The 19,723-nt window shown below is 34.7% G+C and overlaps 2 protein-coding genes across 29 annotated transcripts in view; one reads left to right on the top strand and one right to left on the bottom strand.

The window, feature by feature from the left end:
- CaMKII (Calcium/calmodulin-dependent protein kinase II) overlaps positions 1–19,723 on the bottom strand; it is a 1,422,941-nt gene that overhangs the window by 1,073,320 nt on the left and 329,898 nt on the right. For 24 of the 26 annotated variants that reach the window (XM_081726364.1, XM_081726368.1, XM_081726431.1 and 21 more), the window contains exons 5-6: positions 11,697–11,835; positions 4,550–4,652 (exon numbers count right to left, since the gene is read on the bottom strand). In XM_081726364.1, coding sequence (XP_081582490.1) covers positions 4,550–4,652; positions 11,697–11,835 — 242 coding nt within the window. Of the gene's footprint in view, positions 1–4,549; positions 4,653–11,696; positions 11,836–19,723 lie in introns of those variants that run through there. The other 2 variants (XR_014126880.1, XR_014126879.1) reach the window with 2 other exon arrangements.
- LOC145661017 (uncharacterized) lies at positions 5,929–18,969 on the top strand. Of its 3 annotated transcripts, none has more exons than XM_081726455.1 (2): positions 5,929–6,289; positions 18,424–18,969. In XM_081726455.1, exons 1-2 carry the CDS (start codon positions 6,284–6,286, stop codon positions 18,805–18,807), a joined length of 390 nt encoding a protein of 129 aa, XP_081582581.1. In that variant the 5' UTR covers positions 5,929–6,283; the 3' UTR covers positions 18,808–18,969. The 3 variants fall into 3 exon arrangements, with proteins under 3 accessions (XP_081582581.1, XP_081582589.1, XP_081582586.1); XM_081726463.1 differs by having other exon boundaries at positions 5,990–6,289; positions 18,420–18,969; XM_081726460.1 differs by lacking the exon at positions 5,929–6,289 and adding an exon at positions 15,105–15,255 and having other exon boundaries at positions 18,420–18,969.

The following is a 19,723-nucleotide window of genomic DNA, read 5'->3' as shown; positions in this document are numbered from 1 at the left end:
ATCGCATACAACTAATTGTAGAACTTACGTTTTGCAGCCGATGGAATAATTCCATATGCACTACCACCTAGTAATGCAAATTCTTTAGCCAACAATCCTTAAAGACAGAATGGAAGAAGACTGTTCATGACTGGCAGTCAACCGAAGTACGCAAGAAACTATGTTGCGAATTTTAACAGTTCTTTTCCCCATTTATATCAGAAATGGTTTCTGAAACTGTGGCTTGTTCCTAATCAAAAAGCTGTGGACTATTTTAAACGCATCCAGAACAGCCTAAAAAGAAGACGTTTAGAAGAAGACTAAAGTGCCATTAATTCCGAATGCTTTAAACGAGTTCAGTCAATAATTGTGTATCTAACAAGGGACATCACCCAATTGTCCGGCTCCGATTTCAATGAAATTTTTCTAGCTGATAGAGGACATATATGTATTATTTGTGATGACAGAAATCTTTGCCATGGTGCATGTTTTCTATTTTATATATATATATATATATATATATATATATATATATATATATATATATATATATATATAATTTTTAAGTTGTGATGTGGTTATTAGAGATTACTGCAGAAGTCCCTTACTAACCTTTGTAAACGGAGCGTTAATGAAAGAACTTCCATGTAGATACACATAACTCCTAGGGGGAAGTTGTATGGTAGGTATGACCTTGACGGCAGCCATTTTGAAATCCGCCATTTTGAATTAAGGTCAAGTTTTTTTAAATGGGAATAGGGTAATATGAAACATAATTTCGGGCTAGAATTTAATCAGGAAGACAATGGTGAAGCTAGTTTTGACATACATTTATTTGGAGAAAAGTTACAGGCATTTAATTGTTCACTTACTACGTGCGAAAGTCGCTTATCTCCGATTCTAGCCCGCATATTAATGATAATAATTGGATAAAAGCTTCGGTAATACATGTTATGCCTAGAGGGAAGTGATACGGTAAGGGTACCCTTGAAGGCAGCCATCTTGAAAACCGCCATTTTAAATTAAAGTGAAGTTTGAAAAATGAAAACCATAGCATGTGGCACCTGATTTTAATACCAAATTTTCCAAAAAAGCCAATGGTATGCTTATTTTTGTTCTATAGTTAACCAATATGAATTTAGGACTGCTTTTAATGTGCACCAAACGTCCATTATTCGATGTTTCAAATTGGCAACACTCCTAATTTTCACCGCATGTTTTAAGATTGCAACTGGCAGTTTGCAATTGTTACCATGGCTGATGTTTTCTAAATTTATTAGTTTTTAAGAGTTGCTATTTGTCAGTTCGTGAATAGTGTTGGGATAAGCATCCAGCAATCTTTCTGAATTTTGAAGACTTGCAATGTAATTATTTCTTTTAAACGAAAATACCTGAAGAACCTATGGATCTATGTGACGTAAAGAAATACAAATTAAATTATAACAAACCGGTGTTATACGAACACAAAATTATCAGGAAATGTAGCCTACATGTTGCGTAAACGACAAACAATAAAATATTTTTAATAAATACAACTTTAAAAGAACAGCAGCAATGATAGACAATATCAAAGAGGTGTTCCCAAAACATTGTACCATGAACATATGAAAACATGTAACTTGTTTATGAACAGGTGTAACTTAATTGAGTTCCCCATCAATACTGATTATAAATCTTACAAACATGAATCATCGACAACAATCGCTAGAAAACGAATGACTTTTTTATCTGACTAGCTAAAAAAAATTGCCATAGAAAATAAATAAATAAATATACAATAAAGAAATAAATATAAAACAAAACAAAAGATCCTTAATTTTGAAGTGAATTTTCATTTGATTTTTCGTCTCAACTACTACAGTATACAAGCTATGTCTTCGGTATTACCTGAATGCAAAGTTGGAGTTATTTCGTTATGCCATGATTCATGTCAGTAAACGAGTTTTTTCGAAGGGAAGGTATAGGAAATAAATAATTACATAGCAAGTCTTCAAAATTCAGAAAGATTGCTGGATGCTTATCCCAACACTATTCACGAACTGACAAATAGCAACTCTTAAAAACTGTAATAAATTTAGAAAACATCAGCCATGGTAACAATTGCAAACTGCCAGTTGCAATCTTAAAACATGCGGTGAAAATTAGGAGTGTTGCCAATTTGAAACATCGAATAATGGACGTTTGGTGGGCACATTAAATGCAGTCCTAAATTCATACTGGTTAACTATAGAACAAAAATAAGCATACCATTGGCTTTTTGGGAAAATTTGCTATTAAAATTAGGTGTCACATGCTATGGTTTTCATTTTTCAAACTTCACTTTAATTTAAAATGGCGGCTTTCAAGATGGCTGCCTTCAAGGGTACCCTTACCGTATCACTTCCCTCTAGGCATAACATGTATTTCCGAAGCTTTTATTTACTTATTATCATTAATACGCGGGTCAGAAGCGGAGGTAAGGGGCTTTCGCACGCAGTAAGTGAACAATTAAATGCCTGTAACTTTTCCCCAAATGAATGTATGTCAAAACTAGCTTCACCATTGTCTTCCTGATTAAATTCTAGCCCGAAATTATGTGTTATATTACCCTATTCCCATTTAAAAAAACTTGACCTTAATTCAAAATGGCGGATTTCAAGATGGCTACCGTCAAGGTCATACCTACCGTATAACTTCCCCCTAGGCCTTATATGTATCTACATGGTGGTTCTTTCATTAACGCTCCGTTTACAAAGGTTAGTAAGGGACTTCTGCAGTAATCTCTAATAACCACATCACAACTTAAAAATTATATATAAAAAAAAAAAAATAGAAAACATGCACCATGGCAAAAATTTCTGTCATCACAAATAATACATATATGTCCTCTATCAGCTAGAAAAATTTCATTGAAATCGGAACCGGACAATTGGGTGATCTCCCTTGTAAGAAATAAACTTGAAGAAAAAAGTGTAAACGTTGGAACAGCGCTAACTGTTATAAAGAAGGAAGATTTGTACATTTTCACTGCAAAAATATGAACTGTTATAAACTGGAAGTGTACGAACGGTTAGTAGTTCACAAATGAAAGCAACGCCGGACCTCAACCCAGCTCATCTGTGAGATGCCCTTGCTAAGTAGATCTCATTGAAATATCCAACCGTGATACGATCACAGAACTAGGAACTTTTGATATTTTGAAAGATGGTACACTACGTCAAGTTCAAAGTGTTGGTTTTGATTCGAAAATATAGCGATAACATAGAAACTACCAAAGTGTTCTAATAAGAATTGTAATGGGCAAATACCACTAAATTTTGAGGATCATCTAGTCTGGGCTGGATCAATTATGAGGTCTTAAAAGAGAAAAGAATAAAAAGCAACTGCTATGTTGTCAGATGAATGAAGAAACAATGACCAAAAGCTTGGAATGGGAGAGATCAAAAGAAAAGTGTAAAGAAAAAGGGAAAAAAAGTAGTTTAACATAAACGTGATCTTATCCAAAAGACCACAGAATGAAGGTTTCAATCATGATGGTGGTATTATTTCTGTAAAAGAACATTGTGCTACGTGTGTGAGATCTTCCCCATGTAAGTGAGGAAAGAAACAAGACTGCTGATTCCGATTCCTGTTCATAGTGGTTCCATTTAAAATGTTCCTCACTTCATGGCATTTCTTACGAAGAAGCAAGTCAATATAATTTCATTGGTATGTGTTTTGTATTACAAATAAGTAATTTTTCTTGTCGTTTCACAACAAGAGCGTTCAAATCATAATGGCGATAAACTGGTCGTGAAGTCTGACTATCATATATGTCAACTATAGTCTGTTTGAAATATTTTTACCTCATGATGCTTTTATGAAAAGAGAAGACTATTTCGTTTGTAGTAATGTAATTTATATTAGAAAATTGTAATTTAATATATTATCTTTGTAATGTTATGTGATCCATTACATATCGTTCATGTCATTTAGTTTCAAATTTCGATTGATGACTTCAGGTTCGTAATAGCTAATTTTTAGAATGTAGTGGCTCAGCACTAATATCTTTTGTCAATTTCGGGAAATCTATAAATATTGTTAAAACATTAAAAATAACAAAACGCATTTCTTGTTTGTTAATTTTATTAGATTAAATAATGTATACCAATGTAATAAAACAATTTCATCCTGTTCAAAATTAAGATTAAAATTCATGTTTGAAATTTGAGTTAGGATGTTGAGTATTGACACATTCAGCCTATGAGTGTACGCGAAGCTCAAATTAACAAATTGTAAACAATGATCATACTTTGAGTCTATTTCAGTAAAATAAAATATAGTTCACTTCAAAACATTAAGTCCTCCTTACATACCTTGGCCTGAAAAAACTTACCTTGTTATTGAAAAGATAATTGTAGAAGTTGACTAATTCACAAATGAGAACTATCAGTCGTATTCTCGTACTTTGATGGATAACTAAAATATTACTATCCGATTAATATTACGATTATATGCTAAGACTGAGGACTTTTATGTTTTCAAATAAGCTATGAATTTTCGATGCACACTATAAATATATTACGAATTAATATAATGTATAGTCGCTTACCAAACCATGCCTGCTGGTCTCCTTGAACTTCAATTGCTAAACCAAAATCTGCTAATTTTACAGCTGCACCTTTGGCTTTACTTGCTAAAAGTAAGTTTTCGGGCTGAAGTGAAAAACAATGAAATATTTATTATTATTATTTCAAGAAAAAAGAAGCAATTTCACAAAATATTCAAATTCAATTCTTTTCTTTTAGTACTTACTGATTAGGCCTCCCTTTTGTTATACAGTTTCTTACTGGCTAAATTAAATGCGCACACGGTTTCAAGGGGGAGACTCGATTCCGATTCTCGCAGATCTAAGTTTGTATTCTACGTTAAGGAGTAGGTTCATGTCTTATATAGTTCGACACTGAAAAGATATTAAACTCGAAAGAATTCAACCAACTCTGTTTCACTTCGTGGGCATTTATTCCGTTGATCCCATGACAATAATGATTTATGGATACGTTGGATTAGGCTAATTTACTTTAGGTTATGTTAGTATAGGGTAGTATACTAGGTATTGTTTACTTATCTTAATACATTAGTTTTAAGATAAGTATGGGGTGGGGTGTATATGAACTTAACTCTTTTAGTGTACAACTAAGTAAATATTAGTACGTAATATCTACACGTGTATAGTATAATATGTGACTTGTACCAATATGTACAAATAAATATAAACATTGATTAAGAATATGGTGCTTGCAACGAAAAGTTCGATACATTCTTATAATAGACAAAATAAACATTATTAAAAAAAGGTTAAGTATTCGTGCGCTACCCTAGCCACCTGTTTGAAGCTGGTCATGTAAAATGTACAAAAAATTTGAACAAGTCTTTAATTTATCCATCTGATGTCGAGAACAGAGCCCAACCGACCCCTGTGGGGCTTCTAACCCGTTCCTGCTACTACTATTACTACTTATACTATGGATCCGTATAGTAAAACTGCACTCTTATTTTAATGGAAAAAGTGTTATGAAAATTTTTAAAAAAACTTTCTTTTAACGGGGTTTCCTTGAGCTAAGCCAAAAGTATATCACTGTGCAAGCTTATTATATACAAAAAAAAAAAAAAAAACTTTTTAGAACGCAAACCAGTAAGGAAAAAGAGCGTCTTCTGGTGAATTACAAGATATTCTGTTTCGAGTAATCTGTGGTTGAACTTGTGTGAATTTGTATTGTGTGTGTAAAACTTCCGGTGCAAAATCGCACCCAAATATGGCTCAAATATGTGGCAAGAAACAGTGAGTAAACTTGCGGAGGACTAGAATGATTTATAAAAAGTAGTCCCTCTGAATATCGTCAATCATCGGAATACAACCTTCAAAATATAAAAATTAGTTACCTTTCCCTTCAATATTAATTCATCAAAGTTAAAGAAATACACCTAATTAGTGAATTAGTTATATCACGTGTAAGTAAGATATGATGTGGCAGTATAGCAGTGGCGGAGGAATACAGTCGAACAAAGCCTGCTAAAACATTCTATTCTGATCAACTCACGCCAAAACGGAGCAGCGAAAGTAATAAGGGTGCAGAAGACATTATGTAAAAGTAGTGAAGAAAAGAAGTATTATAACAAATTAAGTCAATACAAATTGTTTATACTTAATAGTGATCACGAAAGTATGCTGAATATATAATCTAATAACAAACTGTGCGAATTTCGCGTCGATACTGTTGTCGTCCGTGTGCGTACCGCGATAGTGAACAGTATTATGGGCTAAAAAAAAACTTCAATTCATACAATGCAGGTTTGAATTAAAAATTAATGTTATAAAGATCAATTTATAATTTTATGAGATATAAAACATGTAAGTATTTGTGAACCGTAAAAAGGGCAGTAAAACAAACGTCACTACGACAGCCCGAAAATATACATGTTAAACTAAACTGATTTTGTTCCTATTTATTCATATGGTCAGTTTTAAGCTATCTGCATGCTAAATTTGTTATGTTTGTGCTTCAATGTGTATGACTGAATAAAAATCGTACGGGAATTTTATACAGTCATTCACATGGTGATTTCAGTATGTTCGCGCTCTATTGAAGAAACTGAGTAGTTCCCAATTTTGGTTCGAATCCCAACTTGGTTATGTAGCGCACCGAACAGAACCCAAACCACAACGATTGTGAATAGTGGCATCCCGAGCAGGAACATAAAAGAATCGAACCCGACCGGTTACAAAAATGGGTTCCCGAACAAGGACGTACGAGAATCGAACCCTAACAGGTTACAAAAGTGGCTTCCCGAACAAGGACGTACGAGAATCGAAACCTAACCGGTTACAAGTAACTTAATTAATGCCCGCTCATTAGCACTCTCGGCTACGATGGACGACAGAGCTGACGTTTGCTTTCTGTTATATGCATGTCATGATTCGATGTCTTATCTGTATCAACCAATAAGATCAGAGCATACTTGAAACGTTTGGAATCTGCAAATATGCCTACAACACAGAGAAAAATACTATTAAGTAGTAATTTAAGCTTGACATGCTTACGTTATAATTTAACTAATTTTTCCAACTGAACAGTCATTTGTTTTCCCGTTGTATGATAAACTAGTCACTTCCTCCTGCTATGTGTTGAATGTCTAAGCGACATTATCAAATGAAGATCCCAATAAGATTTCTGACTAGAACTCATTGAAACATATCAATTATTTAAAAATACAATATTACGAATCGATTAAAAGATAATCACATTTTGGGAACGTGAAATAATGCAATATTTTCATTGTTTTCATAAATTTACAAATTTAATTTTAATCTCTGAATGAGTAGTAAGAAAGAAAAAACTGCAAAGAGACAGTGTTATAACGATATAATACAGGGATACAAATAATCACTCGCCCGGAGCGAGTGGTTCGTCACTGCGGGTGAGTATTTAATATCATACCGAAGGTAAGTAAATGATTTCTATTGTGGGATATGGGCTAGTAGCTTTCTTCTTGGGCGAGTAAAATTTTGTTGCTTATTTGCATCCCTGATATAATACATATTCAATCATTTGTGCACCTCATACGATACGCGTTGTTGCCAGCTTAATGAAATAAGCTATTTAGATTTATGAGTTTCAGTTGTGCGGTTAATCTCGATGAAAGGAAGAAAAAATACACTTATTTTTACGCGATATATGTTAATATATTGTGTCTACGCGATACGGTATATGTTCATGTCTAAGACTAATAGGATATGTACTTCTACTAAGTAAAATATATATTAAATAAAAGAGCGTTACTTAACATTTGTTTTAGCTGTCCAGGATATTATAGTGCAATACTATGTTGTGTTATTTAAAACTTTAGGTGGACAAATAAATATATGATTTTTTAATACATTATCATTGAAATCTGATCTTCAGAAGTGTTCCACAAATTGAGGCTTAATGTGTAAATTACTTGAAGGATGAGAGGTAATCTTTGTAATTAAGAATAATCATATCAATGATATAGTTCCAAAAGGGTTCTGCAAATTAATATCTCCGCTCCTAAATAGCAATTAAATGTGGTTTAGAAAATGAAAATCATAGAAATAAGCGCAAGTAAAACAAAAATACTGATTTACTTATTCATAATTTTATTATTACGAATAACAAGAAAGAAAATACCATGATGTATGCTAACCAAACCAAATCAGTATTGTAGGATCTCAGTTGTTAACAAAATAAAGTTGGGACGTGAGTTATGAAGGAAGGATTCTTTCGGTTTGATTGGAGTGATTAATTACAAGTTTGATTAATGTATATAATGCGTGATTTACAGGAAATTCACTACCAAGCGCAAAAAAATAGACTGCTGATATTTCTCAAAACATTGCTTTTGTGTTCAAATTCCTTATAGGATGGAAGCCAATCTTATAATTGGTTTCAGTTCTTTTTCTAACCAATTAAAACACTAAAATTAGTGACGACTTTAGAATGTTTCCCTGGTGAGGGATTCCAAATAAACAGAGGATGAACCCAGAACTGCGAAAATGTTGATAAGCCAGGTTGACTATGATCTAAGAAGTGTTCCGGGAAATTTCTATGCTCTGAAAGGGGGAAATCACTGAAATAATCTCTATTCCTTTACATTACATGGTATAACCTAAATAAATTAGTGATTTGTAATTGTATATTAGATTACAAGGTTGCATTTTTACGTGAAAGAAATTAACACCGAGATCATTAGTAAACCAATCTATACATACATTTTTGACACCAGTGAGACGTTACTTTAGTAAAATCAAGAATTAATACACTGAAATCATCTTATAAGACACAATAACGCATTAAAGTACTCATGGCACTTGAAAATACTCAATTTTGCGCTCAAGCGGCCAAGGCGTTTGGCTACGAGTGGAGTGTGTACTTGCCTCCAATACGAACTCGATTTATGGTTCAAATTAAACTTTTAGCAATTGGTTCCATCATAGAGCCTCGGTGCTAAAAGAAAAGTTACAATTAACCAATCAACTGGAAATACATATATGAAAAGACGCTGTTTGGTGCTATTTCTTAGTGCAGCAGATTTGGTTAAATTGAAATTAAATATTTCAGAATTTAACGTTCAACGGTTATGCAATTTAAGCTAATGAAGACGGTGATGATGAGAATGAATAAAACGGTGGAATGAAAAGTGGAAGGAAACGGGAGAGCCCCGAAAAAACCCATACACAGTATTTGTCCGTTATGAAGTCCACTTACCGCGAGCTGGAATCGAAGCATCGGAACCAGACACCAAATGTGAACGCTTACCACTGAGCCACCGCGGCCCCGATTCCTTTAATTAACGCACAGGCATATTTAACTTATATTACACCTTACCTCGTGTTACTGCTTGGTTTTATTTTGATCAACTGAAGCGAAACTGAAAATTACAACAAAGCTTAGACTGTTGTACATCGATACATCATATCGTCAGTTCATGTACTTTATTTAATTGTGCGAGTATTTCAATTATGTACTAAGTCCTCTAATCTTACAGGGTGTCCGGAATGGGACTGGCGGTTTTTAAAACTAGTGTATAACTTTAATATGGTCAGAGACACAGAAGAAAAAACATTCATATTGAAGGAAAACTTTAAAAAGTTTTGTTCATCAAATTTTCATACTTGAACAACTCTCGGTGACGGCGCTAGTATCGCAAATAAACAGAAATGGCGTTGGCAGTCGGAAAGGGGCAATGCGTGTGGAGGTTTACAAAGACAAAAAGTGTTGTTCAAGTTCAACAAAATTTTCGACGTGTTTGCCCCAAGGTTCCTCCATCACGCAACAATATCCAGGCGTGAGAGGATCAATTTTTATCAGTGGAGAGTGTAGTGAAACAACACAGCTGTGGTAAATCGCGTGTCAGAAGAAAATGTGGAAGCAATAAGAGAGGGTTTCTTACATAACCCGAGGACGTCAATTCGCGCAGAAGCAGGCAATTGGCAATTCGAAAGTCAACAGTGCACGATGTTGTACACAAACGATTAGGTTTGGGCGCGTATAAGGTGCAATTATTGCAAGAAATTAAGCCTAACGATAAACCACAGAGAGCAGCATTTGCTACTGAAATTCTGGAAAGGATTGATCATGGCCATAATTTCCTATTGAACGTGGTTTTCAATGATGAGGCAACTTTTCACTTGTCTGGCTGTGTTAACAGACACAATGTTAGGATATGGGGGTCTGAGAATCCGCATGCGTACATAGAACATTCTAGAGACAGTCCCAACTTGAATGTTTGGTATGCTTTAACACATAATGCAGTTATAGGACCCTATTTTTCATAGAGCAAACCATAACAGGAAATGTATTCTTAGATATGCTTCAACAATTTGCTGTTCCCCAGTTACACCATTTGCAACCTCAAGTGATATTCCAATTGGATGGTGCCCCGCCACATTGGAGCCTACAAGTGAAGGAGTACCCTGATACTGAATTTCCTGACCGTTGGATAGGCCGTGATGGGCCAATTAGGTGGCCTTCACGTTCCCCTGATGTTAACCCCTTGACTTTTTCCTGTGGGGGGTATGTGAAAGACCTTGTGTATTCTGGTGAAAAGATGCGTAATCTTGATGAACTGAAGAACCGTATCAGGAATGCGATTGCTTCAGTAACACCTCAGCTGATACAGAATACGTGGAGAGAGATTGAATTCAGGCTAGATATTGTAAGAGTTACAAATGGAGCTCACGTGGAGTTACACTGAGTTAGAATGACTTGTAAGACCAAATAAACTTTCTGAGTTCTCCTTTAAAATGCATATTTTCTTCTTCTGTATCTCTGACCATATTAAAACTATACACTTTTAAAAACCGTCAGTCCCATTCCGGACACCTCCTATTATATATATATAGGTAAATAGATAGAACCAGATATAGAGAGAGATGGTCAGTCAAATGAATCTTACCAGAAGCAGACAAAAAGGAAGATTTTCCGTTGTAGTATTATGCGATGGATGTATGACAGAAGAAAATGTTCAAAAATCTCGTCTGCTTTTCGGTGCAACCAAAAGTGAGTCCTGTTTAAAATATTACTTGTTTGCTCGGACACACGAGAATCGCATAAATCAGGGGTTCTCAACCTTTTACATTGGCGTACAACCAAAGCATTACCGTCACAAAGTCGTACATATCACCAACAGCTGCTCGCGTACCACTGGTGGTACGCATATCATAGGTTGAGAAACTCTGACAAATCAAATCAGTGCTATGGGCTGGATGGTACAGGATGTCTTCCAATAGTATACTGTCATCTATGCGGGATCTAATGTTACCGTAAAGGTCAATAAAGTCCTTTGTAAAGACACCATCTCGTTTGGTTTTATCTCATGCCGCAACAACGCAGGATCTTGTGTATTGAGTGGCTGATGGTCACATCTAACCAGAAGAATTTCATAATTACAGTTTCATATGAATAAGGAAATGCATTCAATCTTCTGCAGAAAGTATGCAAGAATGTTTATGTAATCATTAGCACTGATAGTTGCACATTCGAACAATTCTGTAGCTTCATTATGATAGAAGAAAAAGCGGCATTTATCTGCTTTTGGTAAGTTCAATTTGCCGGCCCTTGCATAAAATATATTTTGAGATGTGTTTTATAGAGCAACCCAATACAAAAAAAAAAAAAAAAAAAAAACGCAAATCATTATGCAATTAAATTCCTTATTCTTTGAATTAATTTAATTACCTTTAAATCCCTATGCACAACTCCATTTTGATGACAGTGGTTCACACTTTCCAAAATCTGTTGAATACAGTGTGAAGCATCAGCTTCGCTGTAGAATTCTCGTGCTACAATATCTTCGAACAGTTCCCCTCCAGTTACGCTGCGATTACGCATGAAGAAAAAGGAGAAAGAAAAAGAATCTATTTATCTTTCATACAATTCAAGAACAAACTGATACAACGAAATACAAAAACAAGCATATTCTTACGAAGTACGTTCATACTGAGTTAGGTAATCACTAAACAGAAGATTTACTCTAAATGTGCCTCTGGTTGTGAACATGAATCACCTGATTAATGCACTGGTCTGCTATGTGATAATATAATTGCCTCTTAGCAGGCAACAGAGGACATATTTAAATAAAATCGTGTAAGTAGGGAATAGAGACGACGCCAGCTTCAATTTCTTTCAGGGGGCAAGAGGGGCAGAGGCATTTTGGGGAAGCACCTACTTTTTGTACACCTAAAGTGCCCCTCAAATTTTATATTAGTTAACCTACATTACATCATGTATGAGGGCGAACGATCACACCGGGTAGCGTCCGTCCCCTTCCGCCCTTTTACTGTAATCACTGTTATATTAACACTAGTCAACAGTGCACTGATATAAATGACTTCTGTCTGGATAGGCGAGTATAAGTTTATTTTCAGTCTTTTGAATGAATGTCAATATGGATTTTAATTGAATATATGCCTATTAGTATCCACATACTGATCGTTTAAACAATTTTAAGATATATTTTATAAAAAGGGAAAGAGCGTGATAAAACATACTGCTTACCAGATGATGAAACACAATATTATGTATAGTACACTCTTAATTTTTCAACCTTTAAATTATAATATATTTAAATTACATTACATTTTCTTATATTTATTGTATGCTACATTAATCATAAAAACATTATTTTAGTAACACTATACGACACGGTAACTGAAGCTACAAATATGTATATATATCATACGGGTAGGTCCCACAAGTTGTCGCTCAAATCTGATTGTCACATAGCACATCTGTTAGAGCATTATAAGAAATGAAAATGAGCAAAATTTAAGGTGCTATGGACCAGAAGGATAGGAGCTACGGGGCTTCAAAATTTGAATATCCAAAAAATTATATCATGGAATTATGTACCTTTAAATTAAATATCTTGAAAACCGTTAAAGTAATCAAAACAAAAGTTGCACAATATAATGAGAACAAAATGCCCTATCGAAAACCACGAACAGTGTTGCCAACTCAGCATAAAATATTTCCTCTGAAACAGCACCATATACAAGTGCGCACAGATTTAGAACGCACTATTAACACCAAACATAACAGTGAAATGTAGGGGTACAATGTTGTACACTGTTGGAGCTAACTGTGCTGAAAACGTACAATGGAGAAGTTTGATATTTAGCAACAGATGGTAAAGGAATTTGAGTATCATACTATCAATTTAGTTCAAATGCATAACACCGATAGTATAACATAGCAAAATGCTTATGAAAAACAAAATTGAGTGATCCCATTTTAAAGTCCTGTGTAGTAGAAAGATTTGAATTTGTAAACAATGTGAAGCTGCTCTAACGGGACTGGTTTTTGAGTTGTTAACGTTGTCATCTTAATTGCTACAAGGTTTAGAAAGTGTTGTTAACGTTAAGCGGTACATGGGAAACTGTGAGTGTTTCCTGGATGGTGGAATGGCATTGGGAAGTGAATGACCTTCTTGACGCCCTTACGAACGTGGTCCATGGCGAACATGGTTTGAAAATGTTTTATTTATTTGTATTATTTACAATAATAATCGTTATTACAATATGCCCCTGTGCAGGACCCCTCCAATGAATTTAGGACCTTGGCCTAATAGAAAATAATTATAGGACCCCTCATAGCCGCTGAAGAGTGTCCATGTGGTCCTGTATTGTTCAGAACCTTTAAAATGGTTGTGAGAAGAGTGCCCCTCTGTAAGACCACATCCAGGACCCCTCCAATAGATTTAGGAACCTGTTCCTGTGGTAGAACCATCGGATTGTATGCCAATGCATACTCGAACACTGAATGATTGGGATTAGAAAGATTTTAACTCCCTCATAATTTTTACTTGTTTGCTTCCATATGAAACTCAGCATATATGTTGATTCGTATGCTAAAGCGTACTCCTTGTTAAAAAGTTCCGAAAATACTAAAATGTGTGAGTGTACTAAAAGTGGGAGTCGAGCCCGGTACTTCCATGACAAAGACGTGCACACTAACATTTTTTCCATTTCCTTTGCTATTAAAAATATTTTCGGATTAAAAATATTTTAACCACCTCGTAATTTTTAACGGACTGCTTCTATATGAAGCTGAGAGGAACTATATTCCGAAAATACTAAAATGTGTGTGTACTAAAAACAGGAATCGAACCCGAAACCCCTATATGAAAGCCCTGTACAGTAAGCCATGGAGGAACATATTGTGGATTCTCAGGAATCGAATACAGGATATGGAAGGAACATTTCTTGATTCATTTATTTTATTGTTCATTTTATTTCATTCTTTTAATCCCTCATAACGACTTTTAATTGAATCGTATCTTTTAACTCACTCGTAATAATTTACTCGAACACTGTGTGAGCGTAGTGAAATGCTTAATGCTAGTTCATATACAGAACTTGTAGTACGATACAGAACTTGGTCTTCGCACATCCTTCTTGCTCGAGTCTGAAAACTGAATAAAACTACGAGTAAACTTGTTTTGCAAAGTGAAAGTGTGTGTATGGCTCTGACGTCTTAGCTTTACGTTGAATATTCTCATACGTCACAGAGATATTTAACTTTACTATCCGTTACAAGGAAATACAAATGAACTCTCCCCCTTCTTGATGCTTACTGATGGTGGTTGCTTGTCCATCCTGCATGTGAATGACCTACCAGTATGATGCGAGCAGAGTGAGGGGTGGGAGATGAAGCAACTTTGTGTTGTACGAGTGAGGACATAATCTTGGTCGCAATAGTTTGCAGTCAAACTCCCCTTTTCTTCGTACTGCATACTGTATGATGTAGACAGCTTTCCCCAATGTTTCCTTATGGACAAGTTGTCATCGACCTTAGCGGTAAATAATATTGCTTCCCTGTTGCAATCAACTTTCCTCTTGGTACAGAGAGAGAGAAATAACTGATATTGATTACTTGAAAACCAGATGAAAAACATTGATTTGACAACACAATTTAATGCCTATACATGAAGTCCAGATGCAATCACAATCTGTGTCTCCAATATATCAGAAACTAAGTAGATTTCATCTTGAAATTTTCGCTTAGACAAACTGTAAAATATATAGTCCCAATTGCAGTCAAAAGTTTGATGTCGTCTTTGCAGAGAAAATTTTAAGTAATCACAGATGAATGGCCTCCTAATATGTCAATGTTTATAAAAGCCCTTGATCCGTCCTTCGTCCTTATATTCGATATCATCCTGTGTATACAGTGTGTGTCTTGATTATTTTTGCGAGTTATTGCTCTTGACCTTTGTTTTTCGTCTTAGAAGACACATGTAAGTTCTCCTTTCTCTCTTTTATGTTTTGTCATTCTACTGTGTTCTTTTTTATGAAAAAGGATTAAGATTGAGTTTAGACTGTTGAAAAAAGAAATGGTGGGGTGTGAATTCGGGAGTAAACGGGAGAACCCCCGGGGAAAACATCGATGCAGTTACTGTATATCATAAGCATTGTTAAGTAACAACACATATGTACGCAGTAATAAGGTACTATCTTTGAAAATAGTAGAATGGGAATGTGGGAAAAATGAAAGAACCCCAGGAATAACCAAAGGAAGAAACAATGTAATTATTTAGTACAACCTAAGTTGTTCAGTTGATGATGAGCTAAGTATTATGAAAAAGGTATTAAGAGCTAATTTGCAGTGATTAAAACATGGGTAACTTAAGAAAGCAGGAGGAAACGGGAGAAGCCTGGAAAAATCCACAGACAGAGTTAAGAGAAACTTGTTTCGATGTAATAAATAATAATAAGTTTAGTCATTATTAAGTTATAATCTTTGAGAAATGAATGAATGAAATAAGGGACTGAGGAAAGTGGGAGAAGTTCGGGAAAACCCACGGACGTAATGTAATTATCTAGTATAACTTGACTTGTTGATCTAAGTTTTATTAAAAGGTGTTAAGAGCTAGTTTAGACTGTTCAGAAATGAATGAATGAAACGATAGACTGAAGAAAGTGGGAGAACCCCGGGGAAACCCACGGACATAATGTAATTATTTAGTATAACCTAACTTGTTGAGCTGTTTTCTGTGAAAAAAGAGTATTAAGAGCTATTGTACAGTGTTTGAGAAATGAATGAATGAAATAAGGGACTGAAGAAAGCGGGAGGAAATGGGAGAACCCCGGGAAAAATCACGGTCATAATATTATTCAGTACAACTTGTTGAGTTGTTGAGCTAAGTTCTGTATGAAAAAGCGTTAAGAGGGAAAGTAATGGGTATAATTTATGAACTGAGACTTGAATTAATGTTCAACACCACGGAAGTATGAGATGTGGACCTACATTTTTTTGTACTTGTCCATTTTTTTAAGTGTTACGTGGTTTTATGTTTTATTTGTTTCATAGATGTTTTATTTGTCTCCTTTCGTATTATTTACAATAATACTCCTTGTTAAAAATAACTGTAAATCGGTAAAAAAATTGAATTTAGGTTTTGAACGCCAAAGACGCGCTGAATAGATGGTTTTGCCGAGGTGCGAGTTTGTTGTCTTGTATCGTTTCCTTTCCTAGGGAAGTCGGATAGAAACTTTTTAACTCGCTCATAATTATTCGAACACAGTGTGTCTGAACCAATAAAAAGTTCCGAAAATAGTAATTATTCACGGTTCGCTTGCCGAAGGAAGTTCAGAGAAACTATGTTTAAGAGGAACGAAATTAAAAAAATGTTGGGAGGGGCTAAAACTTGTGGTGGTAGTGGTACGGCACGCAAGCCCCACTGCTTATTAAATTTGCATAATTGTTTTAAATGTTTATTAGGTACAATAATTTTAAAAATGGTCATTAGGTATAGAATTAGTGTACATACCTAAACAGAGAGAAAGTATGCACGTACATTCGGCATGAACACCAGCTCACAGTAAACTGAATAGTAGTTCCAAAATTTGACACCAGGTCTCGCTACTAGCAACAGCATTGGTATATATGATAATTTTATTATTATTATTACTATTATTATTGTTGTTAAAGTATTGACACTGATAATTCTCTACTAATTTTAATATTTTCTAAACCTACGGTTGTTCTGATGTTACACACAAACCGATCTAATAAATAATTAACACCGACATTCCATGGAAAATCTGGTATTTTCACAATCTATTTTAACATCGAGTTTCTATATGGAACGTTCCAACAAAAATTGCACAGCAAACGATAGGAAAAAATAAGAAACAATCTAACAACCATTGCAGAGCATACGAACCGGTTTTTAAAAAACTACAAAAATATATATATTCTTGTTGTTTAGTATATTACGAGATGTTAACCATAATAAAATCTTTGAGTTTTACGTCCCTAGTTAGGTTGAAGGATACTATATCGGCTTTTGTAGTTTTGCTCTTATGAATGCTATTGAAAAAAAAACTATATGAAGTAGAAGAAAGTGAAAACTCAGGGGAAAACCATGCATACAATGCTTAACCACAACAAATTACAGAAATTTGACATGTTTTATGAAAAATGTTAAAATAATTATTGGGGTTGAACTAAGAACCCCAATTATATGAAGTGAATGCTTTATCACCACAACACTTGTTATTAGGTAAGTTTGTATTCGTGTTATAAACATAACAAGTTTCCGTTGGACTTTTGGTTGAATTGATTTTAAGTTTAACGTCCCGTTCAGCACCGATGCTATTTTCTTCTAAATTCTCACAATAAAAGCGCTCGTAAAGAATAATTCGAACCACATGAGGCCCCGCCGGGAATTGAACCTGGGACTCTAACGCCAAAGGGGCGCACGCTAGCTGCTTAGCCATAAAGGAGTTTGAGCTTGGACTTTTGGTTTTCTTGTAATACCAATACTTTGTTTGCTCTGGAATAATTTGAATTATTGGAGTTTCCACTGGGATTGACATATATACGAGTTTTTACAACCGCGAAACTTTTTTTCTTGGGAATAAGTTAAATTGGTTTTCAGTTTAACGTAATGTTAAACAGCAAGGCCATGTACAACATGGTCTTATTAGGAATATAAGTTTTAGCGAAGATTGACTTGACCATATTTTCAGTTTAATATCCCATTTAGCATCGAGGCTATATCTTGTAGATTCTTATAAATCATCATTCGTGGGGATACAACTCGAACCAATTGAACTAATGCCGTGAGATTTCACAACAGTAAGGCTACATATTGTTTGTGCTGATTGATCGAAAATTCGATTCACATAAACTTCCACATGAAATCACACCTACGTTTTTTCACAGAAGTGAAAGTTTCTTATGCAGGTCTTATCAAAAAGTTAAACAACGGTCTTCCAGGGTAAAAAGATATTTTAAAAAATAACAATGGTTTTATGGAAAATTAATGTTAGGAATTCTTACTATGGTAATTTATTAGTATTAGGTGTATATTGTTGAGATTAAAAACTAATTATAATTCGTGCTATCATGTAGAAAATATGTTGTGCTAATAACACATTTTATCTTTTGTTTTAGAAAGATGGAGCAGCAACCACAACCATCTTCATCTACCTTCTCCTTTAACCACAACGAGTGGTTTGAAAATATACATCATTTATTGTATGTAGCAGAGGAAAGGAAAAGGGGAAGAGAGAAGGAGGTAAAATTTGAAAAGAAAAACAAGAGAAAACGCCATCTACCAGTTGTAAAAATAGTACCTTCGGTAGCAAAAGAACCTTCAGCATCACCTGTAGCAATACCGGTAGAAGAATGCACGCCAGTGGAAAAAGTACCAGCACCAGTAGTTGAAGAAGCTACACCAGTGGAAGAAGTAGCAGCACCGGTAGTTGAAGAGGGCATGCCACTGGAAGAAGTTGCAGTCCAAATGGTGGGGAGGGGGGAACTACCCATAATGATGATTTAGTTTTCTTAAATGATGGGGAAGATGACATTATAGTGATGACATGGGAAAAAGTTGAAAGACTGGAAAAAATAAAAACACTAAGAAAAGAATTAAAAGAAAAACTATTGAAATATTTGTAAAAAAAATTGCAAATAAATGTGTGCTGGTTTTGGTGTTGGGCATTGGGAAAATTTGTGTTTTTCTTTCTTTTACCTCTTTTTAAAACTTAATTACGGTATTACAAAAAGAAGAGGCAAAATTTTTAGCGATAATGAAATTGCAGAACTGATGAATGACTCCGACTCAGACGGTTATGAGTTAGTAATGAATAGTAATGACATTGATTTTTCTGTGCTCAGTGGCGTATTCGGGAGTGAACAAGATAGTAACTCTGTTTCAAGTGAACCTGCGGCTGCGCCGGGAAAGAGAGAAAAAAACGTGTCGTTCCTATTCAAAGACAGATTCTGATGTAGCTTGGAGCGATAAAATTCAAGTAAATGCAAAACCCCTGTTTAGTGGTATCCCGGGAATTTATCAAAATGCTGGGTTATTTACAGAGTATTCCGCATATAAAGTGTTTCAGCTGTTTTTACCGATGAAGTTTTATAGTAAAAAAAAAAAAGTTGAATTGATTTTGAGTTGAACGTCCTGTTCAGCAGTGAGGCTATATGAGACGTCGATTTACTGATTAACGTGAAATCCAAACTACATGAGCTCTCCCAGGAATAGTAGTAAAAGTTATGAATCAATACGCAAAACAGCAGATTGAGAAAAAGAAAAAATACTAAAACAAAAATCTTTGTTTTCTAAATGAAAGCGTGTTACTTTAATTAAAAACCAGGAACTTTTTACACTAATTATTCACATAAGCCTTGCATGGAAGCCCACGGAAGCCAGCTTTACGCGATTTTTACAAATCAACTACGCAAGAGCTATT

Source organism: Thermobia domestica, chromosome 1, assembly GCF_964235325.1.
Source record: "Thermobia domestica chromosome 1, izTheDome1.hap1.1, whole genome shotgun sequence".
In the NCBI taxonomy this organism is placed as follows: domain Eukaryota; kingdom Metazoa; phylum Arthropoda; class Insecta; order Zygentoma; family Lepismatidae; genus Thermobia; species Thermobia domestica.
This window is presented reverse-complemented; position numbering and strand designations above follow the sequence as displayed.